The 15421-nt window shown below is 62.7% G+C and overlaps 3 protein-coding genes across 7 annotated transcripts; 2 read left to right on the top strand and 1 right to left on the bottom strand.

The window, feature by feature from the left end:
- Window positions 1–626: 626 nt before the first annotated feature.
- AEBP1 (AE binding protein 1) lies at window positions 627–10031 on the top strand. Of its 4 annotated transcripts, none has more exons than XM_090125416.1 (21): window positions 628–906; window positions 1912–2388; window positions 2459–2563; window positions 2692–2763; window positions 2844–2933; window positions 3691–3780; window positions 3874–3963; window positions 4138–4215; window positions 4282–4356; window positions 4431–4540; window positions 5168–5307; window positions 5387–5471; window positions 5545–5689; window positions 5763–5851; window positions 5921–6044; window positions 7034–7230; window positions 8150–8329; window positions 8401–8743; window positions 8879–9018; window positions 9099–9198; window positions 9275–10031. In XM_090125416.1, the coding sequence occupies exons 1-21, from the start codon at window positions 684–686 to the stop codon at window positions 9826–9828; spliced, it is 3507 nt and encodes a 1168-aa protein (XP_089981542.1). In that variant the 5' UTR covers window positions 628–683; the 3' UTR covers window positions 9829–10031. The 4 variants fall into 4 exon arrangements, with proteins under 4 accessions (XP_031452878.2, XP_089981542.1, XP_089981544.1 ...); XM_090125418.1 differs by having other exon boundaries at window positions 2495–2563; XM_090125417.1 differs by having other exon boundaries at window positions 629–906; window positions 2492–2563.
- POLD2 (DNA polymerase delta 2, accessory subunit) lies at window positions 9998–13747 on the bottom strand. Of its 2 annotated transcripts, none has more exons than XM_031597036.2 (11): window positions 13636–13747; window positions 12583–12809; window positions 11892–12013; window positions 11613–11736; window positions 11425–11539; window positions 11113–11311; window positions 10950–11030; window positions 10722–10879; window positions 10499–10626; window positions 10323–10424; window positions 9998–10254 (listed from the first exon to the last, which is right to left on the bottom strand). In XM_031597036.2, exons 2-11 carry the CDS (start codon window positions 12797–12799, stop codon window positions 10100–10102), a joined length of 1401 nt encoding a protein of 466 aa, XP_031452896.1. In that variant the 5' UTR covers window positions 12800–12809; window positions 13636–13747; the 3' UTR covers window positions 9998–10099. The 2 variants fall into 2 exon arrangements, with proteins under 2 accessions (XP_031452896.1, XP_089981561.1); XM_090125435.1 differs by lacking the exon at window positions 13636–13747 and adding an exon at window positions 12935–13122.
- Window positions 13748–14114: 367 nt separating this feature from the next.
- Window positions 14115–15340, top strand: LOC116231335 (saposin-C-like). The gene is made up of 4 exons (XM_031597041.2): window positions 14115–14274; window positions 14592–14698; window positions 14811–14921; window positions 15006–15340. The coding sequence occupies exons 1-4, from the start codon at window positions 14235–14237 to the stop codon at window positions 15168–15170; spliced, it is 423 nt and encodes a 140-aa protein (XP_031452901.1). The 5' UTR covers window positions 14115–14234; the 3' UTR covers window positions 15171–15340.
- Window positions 15341–15421: the final 81 nt, after the last annotated feature.

Genomic DNA, 15421 nt, shown 5'->3' on the forward strand with positions numbered 1-15421 from the left:
GGGGCTCAGCCACGTGGCTCGGCCTCCGTGGGGCCCGGGGAGCCTGCGGGGCCTGGTGGAGGGACTGGGGGAGCGGGATGGGGACAGCGGGGGTGACCCCAATGCTGGGCGGCGGCCACGGGTGGTCCTGAGCCCCGTGCCAATGCAGGGACAGAGCTGTGCCCGTTCCGTGCAGCGCTGGTGCCAGGGAGAGCCGGTCCTGAGCAGCGTGGGTGCAGCAGGGAGCGCTGGGGCTGTGCTGTGCTGTGCTGCTGCCCTGCAGCGCCATGCAGCACCAACGCAATGGAGCATGATGGCAGTGCAGTGCTGTGCAGTGCCAAATGCAGTGTTGCACCCTTGCAGTGCCAGTGCAATGCCAGTGCAATGCCAATACAATGCAAATGCAATGCCAGTGCAATGCGTATGCAACACCAATGCAATGCCAGTGCAATGCAAATGCAACACCAATGCAATGCCAGTTCAACACCAATGCAATGCCAGTGCAGTGGCAGTGTGTTGTGAGTGCGATATCAGTGCGATATCAGTGCGATATCAGTGCGATGCCATCGCAGCTCCGTCCCACGCCATCAGTACCGCTCCGGCCCGCGCCGGTCCCCCCGCAGGGCGGTGCCGCCCCTCCCCCCCCCCCCCATCCCATCCCATCCCGTCCCGTCCCGTCCCGCTCCGCCCGGTGCCGCTCCGCCATGCCGCCCCGCTCCGCCGCTTTGCTCCCGCTGCTGCTGCTGCTCCCGCTGCTGCCCGGGGCCGGGCCGGGCCCCGCATCTCCTGCACTGACGGACGCGGAGATCGAAGAGTTCCTGCGCGGTTTCCTGGCGCCCGGAGACGGCGTTGCGGGAGGGGATGGCAGCGATGTGCGGCTCGGAGCTCAGCCCGGGACCGGCGGGGAGCGGGGAGCGGGGAACGGCGGTGAGTGCGGGGGGGGGGGGGGTGATGGAATGGGGGCCGTGGGGTGGGAAGGGGGGACTGGGGGGAGGGTGAAGGGGTGGGAGGCACTGGGATGGGGGTCGTGGGCTGGGAGTAATGGGGTTGAGGGAGCTGGGAAAGTGGTAATGGGATGGGGATAATGGAGTGGGAATGGGGGACTGGGGAGAGAGGGGCTGGGATGGGGAGGGGGAAATGGGATGGACGGAGTTGAGAGTGGTAATAGGATGAGGAAAATGGGGTGGTAATGGGTGGCTGGGGAGGGAGGGAATGGGGTGGGGGTAATGGTATTGAAGCAATGGGATGGGGTAATGGGATGGGAATGGGGGACTGGAGGGGATAATGGGGTGCGGGTGTTGGAATGGAAGTGACGAGATGGGGGTATTGGGGTGGGAATGCGGGACTGGGGAGGAAGGAACTGGGATGGGGCTAATGGTACGGGGGTGATGGTGTGGGGTATAATAGGGTAGGGGTGATGGGGTGTATAGAGGACTGGGTGAGGGATAATGGGGTGTGGAGTGAAGGAGTAGGGGGAACTGGGGTGGGGGTAATGGGATGGAAGTGATCGGATGGGTGTAATGGGATTGGGGTTATGGAGTGTGAGGCACTGGAGTGCTGGAACTGGGATGGAAGGAACTGGAATGAGGACACTGGGATGGGGGAGAATTGAAGTGGGGGCACTGGGACAGGGGAAACTGGAGTAGGGGAAATGGGAGGCATTGAGGGAACTGGGATGGGAGAAACTGGGATGAGGTCAATGAAATGGGGGCACTGAGATGAAGGGAACGGGGATAAGGGGAAGCCAGATGAGAGCACTGGGATGGGGGTAATGGCACAGGGCGAACTGGGGGGGGGGCGTGAAATGAGTCAGGGTGAACTGAAACTGACAGAAGTGGGAGTACTGGGCAGGGCTGGGGGCACTGAGTGGGGGCACTGAGGGATTGGGGGCACTTGGCAGGGGGCTGCCTCCATTCCCCCCTGCTCCCACAGAGCCCCCGCAGCGGCTGACGGAGCCTGAGGAACCCAAGAAGCCCAAGAAGGACAAAGGGCCCAAACCCACCAAGAAACCCAAAGAGAGAGCCCGGGGCTCCAAGAAGGACAGGGACAGGGACAAGAAGACTGACGGGGAGAAACCCCCCAAGAAACCCAAGGAGAAGCCCCCCAAAGGCTCCGAAAAGCCCCCCAAGGGCTCCAAAAAGCCCAAGGAGAAATCCTCCAAGGAGAAGCCCCCCAAGGAGAAGCCCCCCAAAGAGAAGCCCCCCAAAGAGAAACCCCCCAAGGAGAAGCCCCCCAAGGCCACCAAGAAGCCCCTGGACACGAGGCCACCGCAGCCACCTGACAACCCCTGGGAGCCCCCCACAGCCCCACAGCCCCCGCGGGGTGAGGACGGACCGGGGACATCGCTGTCTGTGGGGCAGCCGTGGGTCCCCGAGGAGAAGGAGGAGGAGGAGGATGGCAGAGACCGAGGTGAGCGGGATGGGGGGCATCAAGGGGCTCTTCTGGGGCAAGGCGCAGTGCCAGCCATGTCCCACCCCAGCACATCACGGCCCTCCTGTGTCCCTGTCCCCAGAAGAGCTGGAGGAGCGGCCAACCCAGCGCTGGGAGTGGGGCCGGGAGGATCGACGCCCTGAGCCTGAGGCAGGTGAGAGCCACCCTGTGCCACCACCTCCCTGCGCCCCGCTGCCGTGTCCCTCATCTCCAGGCCACTTCCCCGCATCCTAATGTCACCCCCCTGACCGCCGTGTCCCACGTCCCCACGTCGCCCTGCAGAGGTCCCCGAGGAGCCGGAGCCGCCGACGCTGGACTACAACGAGCAGTTGGAGCGGGAGGACTATGAGGACTGTACGGTGCTGGGGCTCACGGGGGACCGTGGGGTCCCATCCCCCCACGGCCCCACAATCAGCGTCCCCCTCTGTCCCCAGTCGAGTACATCAGGCGGCAGCAGAAGCCCCGCAAACCCCCAAACAGGAGGAAACCCGACCGGATCTGGCCCCAACCGGAGACGGCACCGCGTCAGTGCGGGGACACGGGGACGGGGCTGACCCCAGGGCTGGGAGTGGGGTGTGGGGCCACCAGGGATGGGGCGGGCATGGGGACATCCCGGTGTGTGGGGTGCAGGGGGCCCCATGGAGGCATGGTGATCCTACAGGGGTCATCAATGGGGACGTGGAGGTCCCTTGAGAACAGAGGGGGTCCCACTTGGGCATTAGGACTCTGTGTGAGGACATGGGGACCTCTAGAGCTATAGGGATGCCATGGGGATGGGTGGGTTCCTGTGTGGAAATGGGGACCCTAAAGGATAAGAGACCCTATAGGTCCAGGGGGACCCTACAGGAGCATGGGGATCCCATGGGACATCCAGATTTCTGCAGAGGCACAGAGACTCCACAGGGGTTACGGGGATCCCATGGGATATGAAATCCCACATGGATATATGGGTTCCTGCAGGGACATGGGGACCCCATAATGGCATGTGAACTCAGCAGTGACATGAGAACCTCATGGGAACTATAAGGATCCCGTAAGGATATGCAGGTTTCTGCAGGGACATGGGGATCCTATAGGGGCTATAGAGGATCCCAAAGGGACATGGAGGAGCCCGTGGGAGTGTAGGGATCTCATGGAGACAGAGGAAACCCTTCAGGGATGTGGGGACCCCATGTGGTAAGGGGGGACCTCACAGTAGCATGAAGACACCGTAGGGACACGTTGACCCTGCAGGGGCATAGGGGACCCCATAGGCACCCCAAACCCTTTGGCCATCCCCAGCCACACCAGAGGAGCCCCCCGCACCGCTGCCCGGCCCCGTGACCGAGCACGACTACGAGGAGGGCTGGGAGCGACCGGACTACGATGACTGTGAGTGACCCCCAGACCCATCCCCTGCTCCCAGGGGGCTCTGTGGGGTTCCAAGGGGCATCCCAGCCCCTCACTCCCATCCCCACCCCATAGTGGACTACGGGCTGCTCCCACCGCCCAAGCCCAAGAAGCAGCCGGAGAAAGAGGAGGAGATGGAGACAGATGAGGAGAAGTTGAAGCCCTGTGAGAGGCAGTGGCACAGCCCTGTCCCCATCTCCATCCCTGTCTGTCCCCTTTTTGTCCCTGTCCCATCCCTGTCCTTGTCCCTGTACCATCTCTATCCCTTTCCCATTCCCACATCTGTCCCCATCCCATCGCTGTTCCCATTCCCATCCCTTATGGCTGCTCTCCCACCAGGGAAGCCCAAGAAGGGCGGCAGCAGCAAGGAGGAGGAGGAGGATCCGTGGGCAGAGGAGAAGGGCCGGGACAGCAAAGGTGGGTGCCCTGAACCCTGCGTCCCCACCCAGCCTGTGCCCCCCTCACTGTGCCCCTTTTCTCTAGGAAAACCCAAAAAGCCAGGTGGGAAGAAATGGGATCCAGATGAGGACGAGTGGGCACAACCAGAGGAGAAGACAAGTGAGTGTTTCCATCCCTGCGTTTGGGGCCACTACGCTGCAGTGCCACAGCCTTCCCATCCCCTGTTCCCACAGGGTGCCCTCCCATCGGGATGGAGTCCCATCGTGTGGAGGATGACCAGATCCTGGCCTCTTCCATGCTGCGTCACGGCCTGGGTGCGCAACGCGGCCGCCTCAACATGCAGGTGGGTGTCCATCCCATCCCCATCCCATATCCGCCTTCTCCCCTGTCCCATCCCCATACCTGTCCTGTCCCCATCCCATCCTGTGGGAATACAAGAAAACTATTCAGAGCAGAAGCTATGGAGCAAGATAAAAAGCACCATCCTATCCCATCCCTATCCGTGTTCCCATTCCTGCCCCCATCCCATTCCATCCATATCCTCATCCTCATTGCTATCTCAGTCCCTCATCATCACCCCATTGCTATCTCAATCCCTATCCCGTTCTACCCCATTGGCATCCCATCATCATTACATTGCTATCTTGATCCCCATCTCCATCCCATCGCCATCCCATCATCACCCCATCATTGTCTCGATCCCTTTTCCTATTTCCTTTCCATCCCATCCCACCATCACCTCATCGCTATTTTAGTCCCTATCCCCATTCCCATTTCATCTCATCCCCATTCCCTCATTACCCCATTGCTGTCTTCCCCATCCCCATCCCCATCCCCATTCACATCCCCATCCCCACTTCATCCCCATCCCATCATCACCCCATTGCTATCTCCATCCCCATCCCATCTCCATTCCCATCCCCATCCCTGTCCCCACCTCACCCCACCCGTGTCCCCTTGCTGTCCCCAGGCGGGTCCCAACGAGGACGATTTCTTTGATGGTGCCTGGTGTGCAGAGGATGACAGCCGTGCACACTGGCTGGAGGTGGACACGCGCCGCACCACCAAGTTCACCGGCGTCATCACGCAGGGACGGGACTCCCAGATCCAGTACGGGGCTGGCGGGTGGCGGGGGGCTGCGGGGTGGCACTGCGGGGGACCCACATTGTCCCCTTCGTCCTTCCTGCAGCGAGGACTTTGTCACCAGCTTCTACGTGGGCTTCAGCAATGACAGTCAGAACTGGGTGATGTACAGCAACGGCTACGAGGAGATGGTACGGGGGGGGCATGGGGTGACATGGGGACACGATGGGGACACGGTGCCACCCCGCTGTGCCCCGTTTCCAGAAGTTCTATGGCAACGTGGACAAGGACACGCCGGTGCTGACCGAGTTCCCTGAGCCCATGGTGGCCCGCTACATCCGCGTGTACCCGCAGACGTGGAACGGCAGCCTGTGCCTGCGGCTGGAGGTGCTGGGCTGTCCCCTCTCCCGTGAGTGGCACCGGGGAGGGGACACGGGGGTGGTGGATCCTGGGACGCCGCGGCCACATCGCTGTCCCTGCAGCTGTCAGCAGTTACTATGCGCAGCAGAACGAGGTGACATCAGCCGACAACTTGGACTTCCGTCACCACAGCTACAAGGACATGAGGCAGGTGGGTTTGACGGCACCGTCCCAGCGATGTCCCCACGCTGCCTCCCAGCGCCTGTCCTCTCCCCCGCAGCTGATGAAGGTGGTGAATGAGGAGTGCCCCACCATCACCCGCATCTACAACATTGGCAAGAGCTCGCGTGGGCTGAAGATCTATGCCATGGAGATCTCTGACAACCCGGGGGAGCACGAGACGGGTGAGGGGGGGATGTGGGGACACTGTGGGTGGCCGTGCCCTGACCTGAGTTCTGCCACTGCCGTACCTCTACCCTGTGCCTTAAGGGAAGCCTCACACTAATCCTGTCCCACTGCAGCAATGGCCAAAGCCTTTCCCTGACATTAACCCTAACCCTACCCTAACCCTACCTATAACCTTAACCCTAACCCTAAGTATAACCTTAACCCTAACCCTAAGTATAACCTTAACCCTAACCCTACCTATAACCTTAACCCTAACCCTACCTATAACCTTAACCCTAACCCTAACTATAACCTTAACCCTAACCCTGACACTAGCCCTAACGCTAACCCTAAATATAATCCTAACCCTAACCGTAAATATAACCCTAACCCTACCCTAACACTAACTCTAACCCTAACTCTAACCCTACCCTAACCCAACTCTACCCTAACCTAACCTTAACCCAAACCCATATCAAAACACTAACCTCAACTCTAATTCTAAACCTAACCATTGTCCTAAACCCAAATGCAACCCTAAAACCAACCATAACTTTCACCCTAGTACCGAACTTTAACCCCAACCTTAACTGTAAACCTAACCCCATGTTGGCCTAATCCACAACTCAACCCTAACTCTAAGCACAAACCCTAACCCTTACCTATGTGCTAACACCAAACCCTTACCCTAATTGCAAACTTTAACCCTAAATATTATCCAAATTTTAAAGCTAACCCTAACCCTAAGCCTGACCCTAAAACTAACTCTAGCCCTAATCTTAACCCTGACCCTAAAACGCTAGCCCTAAAGATAACCCCTACCCTAACCATGACCCTAAATCTACATCTAACCCTCACCCTAGCCCTAAAGCTGACCCTAACCCAACCCTGACCCCAAAGCCAACACAGGCCCTGATCCTACCGGTGGCTGTGCTGCCCCGCATGCAGTAGGGCTGGGTGTCCTTGCCCCCATCCCCACACACCCCGTACACACGGCTCCCCGCAGGAGAGCCCGAGTTCCGCTACACGGCAGGGCTGCACGGCAACGAGGCGCTGGGCCGCGAGCTGCTGCTGCTGCTGATGCAGTTCTTGTGCAAGGAGTACCAGGATGGCAACCCCCGTGTGCGCAGCCTGGTCACCGAGACACGCATCCACCTCGTGCCAGCGCTCAACCCTGATGGCTACGAGCTGGCACAGGAGGCGGTGAGAGTGGGGAGCTGCAGGTGGTGGCACTGGGGAGGTGGTGGCTTTGGGATGGTGGCACTGGGATGGTGATGGTACTGGAGTGGTGGCACTGGGGTGGTAGCCATGGAACGGTGGCACTGGGATCCTGGCATTGGGATGGTAGCACTCGGATGGTGGCACTGGAGTGGTGACACTGGGTGGTAGCCATGGGATGGTGGTGGCACTGGGATGGTGGCATTGGGATGGTAGCTCTGTAGTGGTGGCACTGGGATGATGGTGGCACTGGGGTGGTAGACATGGGATGGTGGTGGCACTGGGATGGTGACACTGGGATGATGCTGGCATTGGGATGGTGGTGGCACTGCATTGGTAGTACTGGGGTGGTGGCCATGGGATGGTGGTGGAATTGGGGTGGTAGCACTGGGATGGTGGCTGTGGGATGATGCTGGCAGTGGGGTGGTGGCAGTGGGATGGTGGTGGGACTGAGATACTGGCACTGAGATGATGGCACCAGGATGGTATTGGCACTGGGACAGTAGCAATGGGATGCTGGTGGCACTGGTAGGGTGATGGCATTGGGATGGTGGCAATGGGATGGTGGCAATGGGATGGTGGTTGGTACTGAGGTGATGGCATTGGGATGGTGGCAATGGGATGATGGTGGCATCTGGGGAGTGGTAGCATGGTAGCATTGGAATGGTGGCAATGGGATGGTGGTGGCACCAGGGTGGTGGTGGCAATGGGGTGGGAGTTACACTGGGGTTGTGCCAATAGGGCAGTGGGGGCACTGGGATGGCGGCACGAAGACAGCGGTGTCACGTGGGAAGTGGTGGCACTGGGATGTGGTGGAAATGGGGCAGCGGTGGCACCAGGATGATGGTGGCACTGGGGTGGTGGTGGCACCGGGGCCACCACAGGGCTGTCCCTGCTCCCTCAGGGCTCCGAGCTGGGCAACTGGGCGCTGGGCCACTGGACAGAGGAGGGCTTCGACCTTTTCGAGAACTTCCCTGACCTGACGTCCCCGCTGTGGGCAGCCGAGGAGCGGCAGTTGGTGCCGCACCGCTTCCCCAGCCACCACATCCCCATCCCGGAGCACTACCTGCAGGACGACGCCGCGGTGAGGGCACACCCACCCTGTGAGCGTGGCGCTGGCACAACGGGACGGGTGGCACAGCGTCCCTTCTCCAGGTGGCCGTGGAGACGCGAGCCATCATGGCCTGGATGGAGAAGAACCCCTTTGTGCTGGGAGCCAACCTGCAGGGCGGGGAGAAGTTGGTCTCCTTCCCCTTCGACGCAGCGCGGCCCCACAGCGAGACCCCCGCAGCCCCGCGCCTGCTGGATGAGGATGAGGATGGCGAGCAGCCCGAGGTGCACGAGACGCCCGACCACGCCGTGTTCCGCTGGCTGGCCATCTCCTACGCCTCGGCACACCTCACCATGACAGAGACCTTCCGCGGGGGCTGCCACACACAGGATGTCACCGACGCCATGGGCATCGTGCAGGGGGCCAAGTGGAGGCCCCGCGCCGGCAGTAAGTGGGCATCGAGGTGGAACCCCTTGGACTCATCTTAAGAGACGTTGTCACCTAAGGGATTCCGCTGTGACAATGAGCTGGGGGTGGGGGAGGCGGTGACCTGCAGCACTGATGCCATTGGGATTTTGGCAGGCATGAATGACTTCAGCTACCTGCACACCAACTGCCTGGAGCTCTCCATCTACCTGGGCTGCGACAAGTTCCCCCATGAGAGCGAGCTGCAGCAGGAGTGGGAGAACAATAAAGAGTCACTGCTCACCTTCATGGAGCAGGTAGGCACGGAGAACCGGTGCCAGGAGCTGGTGGTCATCCCCTCGTGCCAAACGTGCTGCCCTCGTCCCCTTTTGTGCAGACCCACCGGGGGATCAAGGGTTTGGTGACGGACCAGCAGGGAGAGCCCCTCGCCAACGCCACCATCGTGGTGAGCGGCATCAAGCACAGCATCAGGACAGGTAGGAGCTGGGGTGGGATGTCAGGGACGTGGCACGGCGATGGCCCCGCAGCCCCTCACCCCCTCGCCACCTACAGCCAGCGGCGGGGACTACTGGCGCATCCTGAACCCGGGCGAGTACCGCGTGTCGGCGCGGGCCGAGGGCTACAACCCCAGCACGAAGACCTGCAGCGTCTTCTACGACATCGGGGCCACGCAGTGCAACTTCGTGCTGGCACGCTCCAACTGGAAGCGCATCCGCGAGATCATGGCCATGAACGGGAACCGGCCCATCCGCCGCGTGGTGCCCGGCCGCCCCATGACGCTCCGCGAGCGCCTGCGGCTGCGCCAGCGCCTGCGGCTCCGGCAGCGGCTCCGCGAGCGGATGAGGCTGCGGCGACTGAACGCCACCGCCAGCACCGCCGGCATCCCCACGGCCCCGCCGCCCAGCACGCTGCTGCCCGTCCCGTTCAGCAGCACCACGAGCGCGCCGTGGAGCCAGGAGCCGCCCACAGCGGGAACCTGGGAGATGGAGACCGAAACGGAGGTGGTGACCGAGCTGGTGACGGTGACAGAGATGTGGGATGTGGGCACGGGGACGGCGCAGCCCTTCACCACTGCAGAGACCTACACCGTGAACTTTGGCGATTAGGGGATGCCCGGCCCCTCGCTCCCGCCTTCAGGTGCTCCATGTGGGCACCATCCCGCGCTCCTGGAGCCCCTGGGCCGGGCAGGCACACAGACACACATCCCCGTGCCCGGGCAGCTAGCGGTGGCACTGCGGCTGGGCATGGAGGAAGCAGGGCAGGGCCCTGGCGTGGTTTTGTTACACAAATAAACAAAGCTGTATTGGTAGCAGCACTGCATTGCTTCTCCCACCGTACAGCGCCAGAGGGGGATGACGTGACGTCTGTGCTGTGCTGTCACTGCCCCACCTCCATGTCACTGTCATCCTCGGCTCCGAAGACGGAGAAGCTGATGGGCTGGCAGCTGAGGTCGCGCAGGTTGATGAGGCAGGCGGTCTGCGTGGCACTAAAGGCTGGCACTGCCACCAGCAGCACCCGCTGCCCATCGTCCCCTGCAGGACAGGCAGGCGTCAAACACAAGCAGGGATGGAGATGAGGATGGGAAGCAGCAGGGACTCACCTGTCAGCAGCTTGGACTGGAACTTGGGAGCATTGCCACAGAAGTAGACGTGTGGGCAGTCGGTGAGGATGAAGGGATCCAAGTTGTAGAAGGGGTAGCAGCCTGGAAGAGTAGAGTGAGCTGGGAAACCCAACCCTGCACCCCACTGCGTGGCATGGGACCCCACAGCCCCTTACCCAGCGTGTCGGGGGCTGTGGGGCTGATGTGTCCCACCAGCAGCGTCCACTCCAGGATCTCCAGGTAGTCGTCCATGCTGCTGTACTTGAAGATATCGCTGATATTTTGCCCTGACGTCCCCAAAAACCTGTATTTTGAGGGTGGATCTGTACTCAGTGCAACCTACAGCAGAACCCCACGCCACCAGTGGCATCCCAGCCTTGGTGGCACTCCGTGCCTCACCGGATGCCATCCACGTCAGCCTGGTAGGGGTTGGTGACGAGCTGCAGTGTGGGGTAGGCGCTGGAGAGGGGCAGCATGCAGCGGTGCAGCGGCTGCTGTGGCAGCGTGTAGTTGGTGGGGTCAAACTCTCCAGGCATCACGTCCACAGGCACGGAGCTCTGCAGGCAGAACAGGGCTGTTGGGGGCCTGAGAGGCTGTGGGAGCTGCTCCACCAGCCCAGGCACTCACACAGAGCTGCAGCAGGATCTCATCCAGCATCTTCACCGCCTCCACGCTGGCAGCTTGTGTCTTCTTGGTCAAATACTTGGCCTGCAGCAGTGAGGATGCGGTGAGGAGCACGATCTCTCTCCATACCTCCCTCCCTTCTGCTGGCCCCCCACTTTCACCATACCTTGTGCAGGCTGTCACGGCTCTGTGTGCTCTGGCTCAGGAGGTTCCCAGCCAGCAGGACGCGGGAGATGAGTGCAGCACAGCTCTGCTGGCCCTCAGCACCCAGCTGCCCCGTCACCGCGTCCACCAGCAGCTGTGTGCCCAGCAGGGACTCGCCGCTGCCGCTGCCCAACCCCAGCCCCGAGGCCAGCAGCACGAACCTGGGCACGGGGCAGGCAGAAGACTGCAGCCCCCATTGTGTCCCTCCAGATGGATGGGACGAATGGTCCCCAGGGCCGTATGGAGACACAATGGAGATGTTATAAGGACTCACCTATCGGTGCTGGGTCCCTGCCACAGCAGCTGTGGGGGCAAGTGGGCGAAGCAGTGCTCCTCCACCAGGAACTTCCCGTCCTCCTGCTCGTGGCCATACACAGCCAGCACAGTGCCTGCAGCGGGTAGGGGGGCACTCAGTTTCACCATCACCCTCCGGGCCACCACCACCCCACTGCCGTCCCCTACCTGTCACCAGCCTCGATGCCTCAATGCTCCCCGTCAGCTTGATGCGCTGCAGCTCGTCCTCCAGCACCAGCTCGTCCGACGGGTCCACGTACTTGGCCAGGGGGGGCTGTGGCACCAGGTTGTGCTGGGGGGAACACAACAAGAGCGAGGGTGCGTGGGGTGTGTGGCCTCTGCCGGGGCTGCTCTCCAGCAGCGTGCCGGCGCTGGGCTGCTTTCACTTAGCGTGCCGCCAGCGTGGCGGCCAAGGAGGAAGCAGCAGGGCGGGGGGGTCACCCCTACCTCCTCGTTGATCTCCTGCAGGATGGAGGGCTGCAGCCGCATGGCCTTGAAGAGCGTCCCCACCACGCAGCACCGCTCGCCTGCCTGCAGCTGACACAGCTTCCGCAGCAGCACGCTGTCACCTGCAGGGCCGTGTGGTTCAGACTGTGCCCATTGCTTCTCCCCATCACCACTGCTGCAACTGCTCCCCAAAACGCTCCCCTGGAACTTCAAGGCCTCCGGAGCAAACCCTTCATCCTTATTCAGTGCTGGGAGAGCAGCCATTGAAGGGTGTCCCATGCCTGGGGTCTCCCTCCAGGCTTTGTCACCCCACTGGGTTTTGGGGTGGGAAGTATGAGGATGAGCAATGCTGCAGTCCCATAGGCAGAACGGGTGAGGGTTTGGCACTGGGATGGGATGAGAGGGGGTAGGTGGGGGCTGGGAACGGCACTAGCAACGCCAGGAATGCGATTGCCTGGCGGCAGGAAGCAGCCTGCTGAGCTGAGCACTCCTTCCCAGCTCCAACCCCCGCTCTGTGTGCCTGGGGGGCAGCTCGGCGTTCCAAAAAAGAAAACCAGATCCCAGAAATGTGCTGCACGCCGTGGGACAGCGGGACAGCACGTGGGGGGTCCCCTCAGAGAGAAAGGAAAAGTGGGGAGCAGCGAGGGGCTGAGGGGTGTCAACGAGGGTGAGGGGCACAGGGGGGGCTCACCCCATCGGAGCCGTGCCTGCTGCTCCAGGCGGGGCCGCATGCACAGCAGCCGTGTGGCGTAGAGGTGCGCGTACTGCCGGCCAAAGCTGCGCTCCCCCAGGCGAAAGGGCTGCGAGCGGTCGGCAAAGTCGCTACCGGCACGGGCAAAGGTGGGGGGCTCGGCCGAGGGGGGGCCCAGCAGGGTGTGCCCCGATGGGGGGGTGACCTCTGAGAACATGGCTGCAGGGCTGCAAGGTGAAGGGGAGCGTGAGGAACCCCAAAATGTGCCCCAAATGCACACGACGTCTCCTGAACGTTGCTCCCCATCACTCTGTGGCACCTGAAGGACCCCAAACGCCCCCCCACAAATAACGCCATGGTACCTGAATGCCCCCCTGGCACCTGAACCCTCCCCAGAACGCTCCCCCAAATCACACCCTGGCACCTAAAGCCCCCGAAGATGCTCCTTAACTTGCTGCCTGGCATCTGAAATCCCCAAACTGCCCCTCCGGTCAATCCCTGGCACTGTCCCCCTCCCCCCCCCATCACTCCCTGGTGCTCAAATGCCCCCAAGGCCCCTCAGTATCAGTATCACTCCCTGGCAGATGAAGCCCCTCAAAACACCCCTTAAGCTCTCTGGCAACTGAAATCCCCCCAAAGTGCCCCCAAAATCCCTCCATGGCACCTAATAACCCCCAGACCCCCAGCTCACTCCCTGGTATCTGCACCAGCTCAGATGATCCCCCCCCATCGATCCGCACCGCCTGAAGCCCCCGGGCTGCCCCTCAAATCACCCCCTGGCAACCTGACCCCCCCCAGATCACCCCCCGTACCCGAACCCCCCCCAGAGGACCCCCCCAGCCGCTCAGTGCCACCTACAGCCCGCAGTTCCCCCAGCTCTCTCCCCGGCCCCTGAACCCCCGGAATCCCCCCGGTACCCGAATTCCTTCCCCCCCACCCCCCATCCCCGGCACACAAAGGCCCCCAAACACCCCTACAGCCCCCCGAACACAACCCGGGACCCCCACCAGCCACCCCGGGCTCCCGCTGCGACCCTCCCCCGCGGTGACGTACGGGGTCAGAGGTCAGAGGTCACGGGGGCGCCGCCGCCGCATCCACGCGGCGCGGAGGGCATCGGGGGTGCGGGGGGGGGGACACGGAATGGCGCGAACTCGGGAGCGGAAGTGGCGTGACCGCGGGGCGGAAGTGGCGTCAGAGCGGCGCGGCGCCATGGTAACCGCGGGGGCCGCGGGGGCGCTGTTGCCATGGTAACGGTGGGGCCCGGCCTGCATCCCGCGGATCCGCCGGGCCCTGCGGAGCGCAGCCGAGCCCCGCGCGTCCCGTCCGCCCCGGGGGATGAGCGCCGTCCCGTGTGACCCGAGCCCCGCGTGGGGCCTGCGGGCAGAGCGGCATCGCCCCGCACCGCTGCGTCCGCGGGGCCGCGCGGCGAGCAGGGCCCGGTGTGCCCCCCTCCCTCCCCTCTTCCTGCCGCGGTGACGCTCGGGGCGGAGGTGTGGGGCGGAGGTGTGGGGCAGAGAATCGGTCCCTCTCCATTTTAAGGCCTCGTTGGGTTTTCTCCACGCTGAGTGGCTCAGCCGTCCCCACCGCGCGGCCGCGGGGGCTATAAAGGCACGGGGTGGGACGCGGGGCTGCAACCTGCGCTAAGGGACGGCATGGCTGCTGCTCTCATCGTGCTGCTGGCCCTCGGGGCTGGTATGGGGCTGCGGGCCTGGGGACGGCACCTGGGGGTGGGGGGCTGAGGGATACGTGGGGAAAATGTGGGGATGCGAACATGGCGTCATGGGGTCAGGGTCCAACATGGGGACATGGAGAGAGCGGAGATGGGAGCATGGGGAGGGGGTCTGCGTGGGGATCTGGGGACAGCAATGTGCAACGGGGTCAGGAGCACATGGGGGTAGGGTGTGGGTACTGGGGACACCCAGGCCACACAGGGATGTCAGTGACCACTGTGAGCCCCAGCCCACCGTGGGGTGGCTATGGGGCAGCGTGGTGACACCCTGCACCTCCAGCCGTGCAGGTGGCAGTGACTGAGCTGCCCCGTGATGAGGACCAGGACGTGGCTGCTGGGAGCCGCTGGGAGCAGCCATGGCACCTGCTGGGGGACAGCTCAGCTGCGGTGAGGATGCGCCCTGGCCATGGGGCACACTGTGGGACAGCCCCACACTGAGTTGGGGCACGGGGTGGGAGGGTGGGTGGCAGCACTCTGAGGGTCTGTGTTGTCCACACAGTGGGACGCAGATGAAGGGGACGCAATGGGACCAGGCAAAGGGCTTAAATGCAAAGCCTGCGTCGGTCTGGTGAAGAAGCTGCAGAAGATTGTAGGTGATGACCCAGACGAGGTGAGTGGGGTGTGGGGGATCCTGGTGGGCTCGGGGGGCCCAATGGCTGCAGCCCCACTGACACCATGGGGCCGGGACCCACAGGAGGCCATCAACACAGCGCTGGACAAGATGTGCAGTACAGGGAAACGCCAGAAGAGTATCTGCAGGCTGCTGGTGAAGAAGCTCCGGCAGCAGCTCAGTGATGCGCTGCAAGACGACGACGATCCCCGCTCTGTGTGCACCACCCTGGGGATGTGCAAGGGCTGAACGCGGCCAGAGCCCACATCCTGTGCCCCACATCCTGTGCCAGAGCCACGCATCCTGTGAGCAGACCCCACATCCTGCATGCAGACCCCAAAACGCAGACCCACAGCCCCGTCCCAGCCTTCCTCCCACTCCCTGTTCCCATGCAATAAAGCCGCTCACCTCTGCCATCACCCCTTTGATTTGGATTTTATTTGGCTGTGGGGGCTCTGGGGACGAGGGGCTGACATGTGGGGACCTCAGTGATGGGCTGT

Source organism: Phasianus colchicus, chromosome 27 (assembly GCF_987193195.1).
Source record: "Phasianus colchicus chromosome 27, bPhaCol1.hap1.1, whole genome shotgun sequence".
NCBI classification, from domain to species: Eukaryota; Metazoa; Chordata; class Aves; order Galliformes; family Phasianidae; genus Phasianus; species Phasianus colchicus.

Excerpts from the sequence above, each read along its gene's own strand:
- LOC116231335 (XM_031597041.2), top strand. The coding sequence starts at position 14,235 with ATGGCTGCTGCTCTCATCGTGCTGCTGGCCCTCGGGGCTG. Across the intron at positions 14,275-14,591 it reads GCTGCTGGCCCTCGGGGCTG|CCGTGCAGGTGGCAGTGACT; the intron begins GTATGGGGCTGC and ends CTGCACCTCCAG. Across the intron at positions 14,922-15,005 it reads TAGGTGATGACCCAGACGAG|GAGGCCATCAACACAGCGCT; the intron begins GTGAGTGGGGTG and ends CGGGACCCACAG.
- AEBP1 (XM_090125416.1), top strand. The coding sequence starts at position 684 with ATGCCGCCCCGCTCCGCCGCTTTGCTCCCGCTGCTGCTGCTGCTCCCG. Across the intron at positions 2,389-2,458 it reads GGAGGATGGCAGAGACCGAG|CACATCACGGCCCTCCTGTG; the intron begins GTGAGCGGGATG and ends GTCCCACCCCAG. Across the intron at positions 5,852-5,920 it reads GCTACAAGGACATGAGGCAG|CTGATGAAGGTGGTGAATGA; the intron begins GTGGGTTTGACG and ends TCTCCCCCGCAG.
- POLD2 (XM_090125435.1), bottom strand. The coding sequence starts at position 13,107 with ATGGGGGGGGGAGGGGGACAGTGCCAGGGATTGACCGGAGGGGCAGTT. Across the intron at positions 12,014-12,582 it reads GCAGGCACGGCTCCGATGGG|GTGACAGCGTGCTGCTGCGG; the intron begins GTGAGCCCCCCC and ends ACGGCCCTGCAG. Across the intron at positions 10,425-10,498 it reads CACAGCCCCCGACACGCTGG|GCTGCTACCCCTTCTACAAC; the intron begins GTAAGGGGCTGT and ends CTACTCTTCCAG.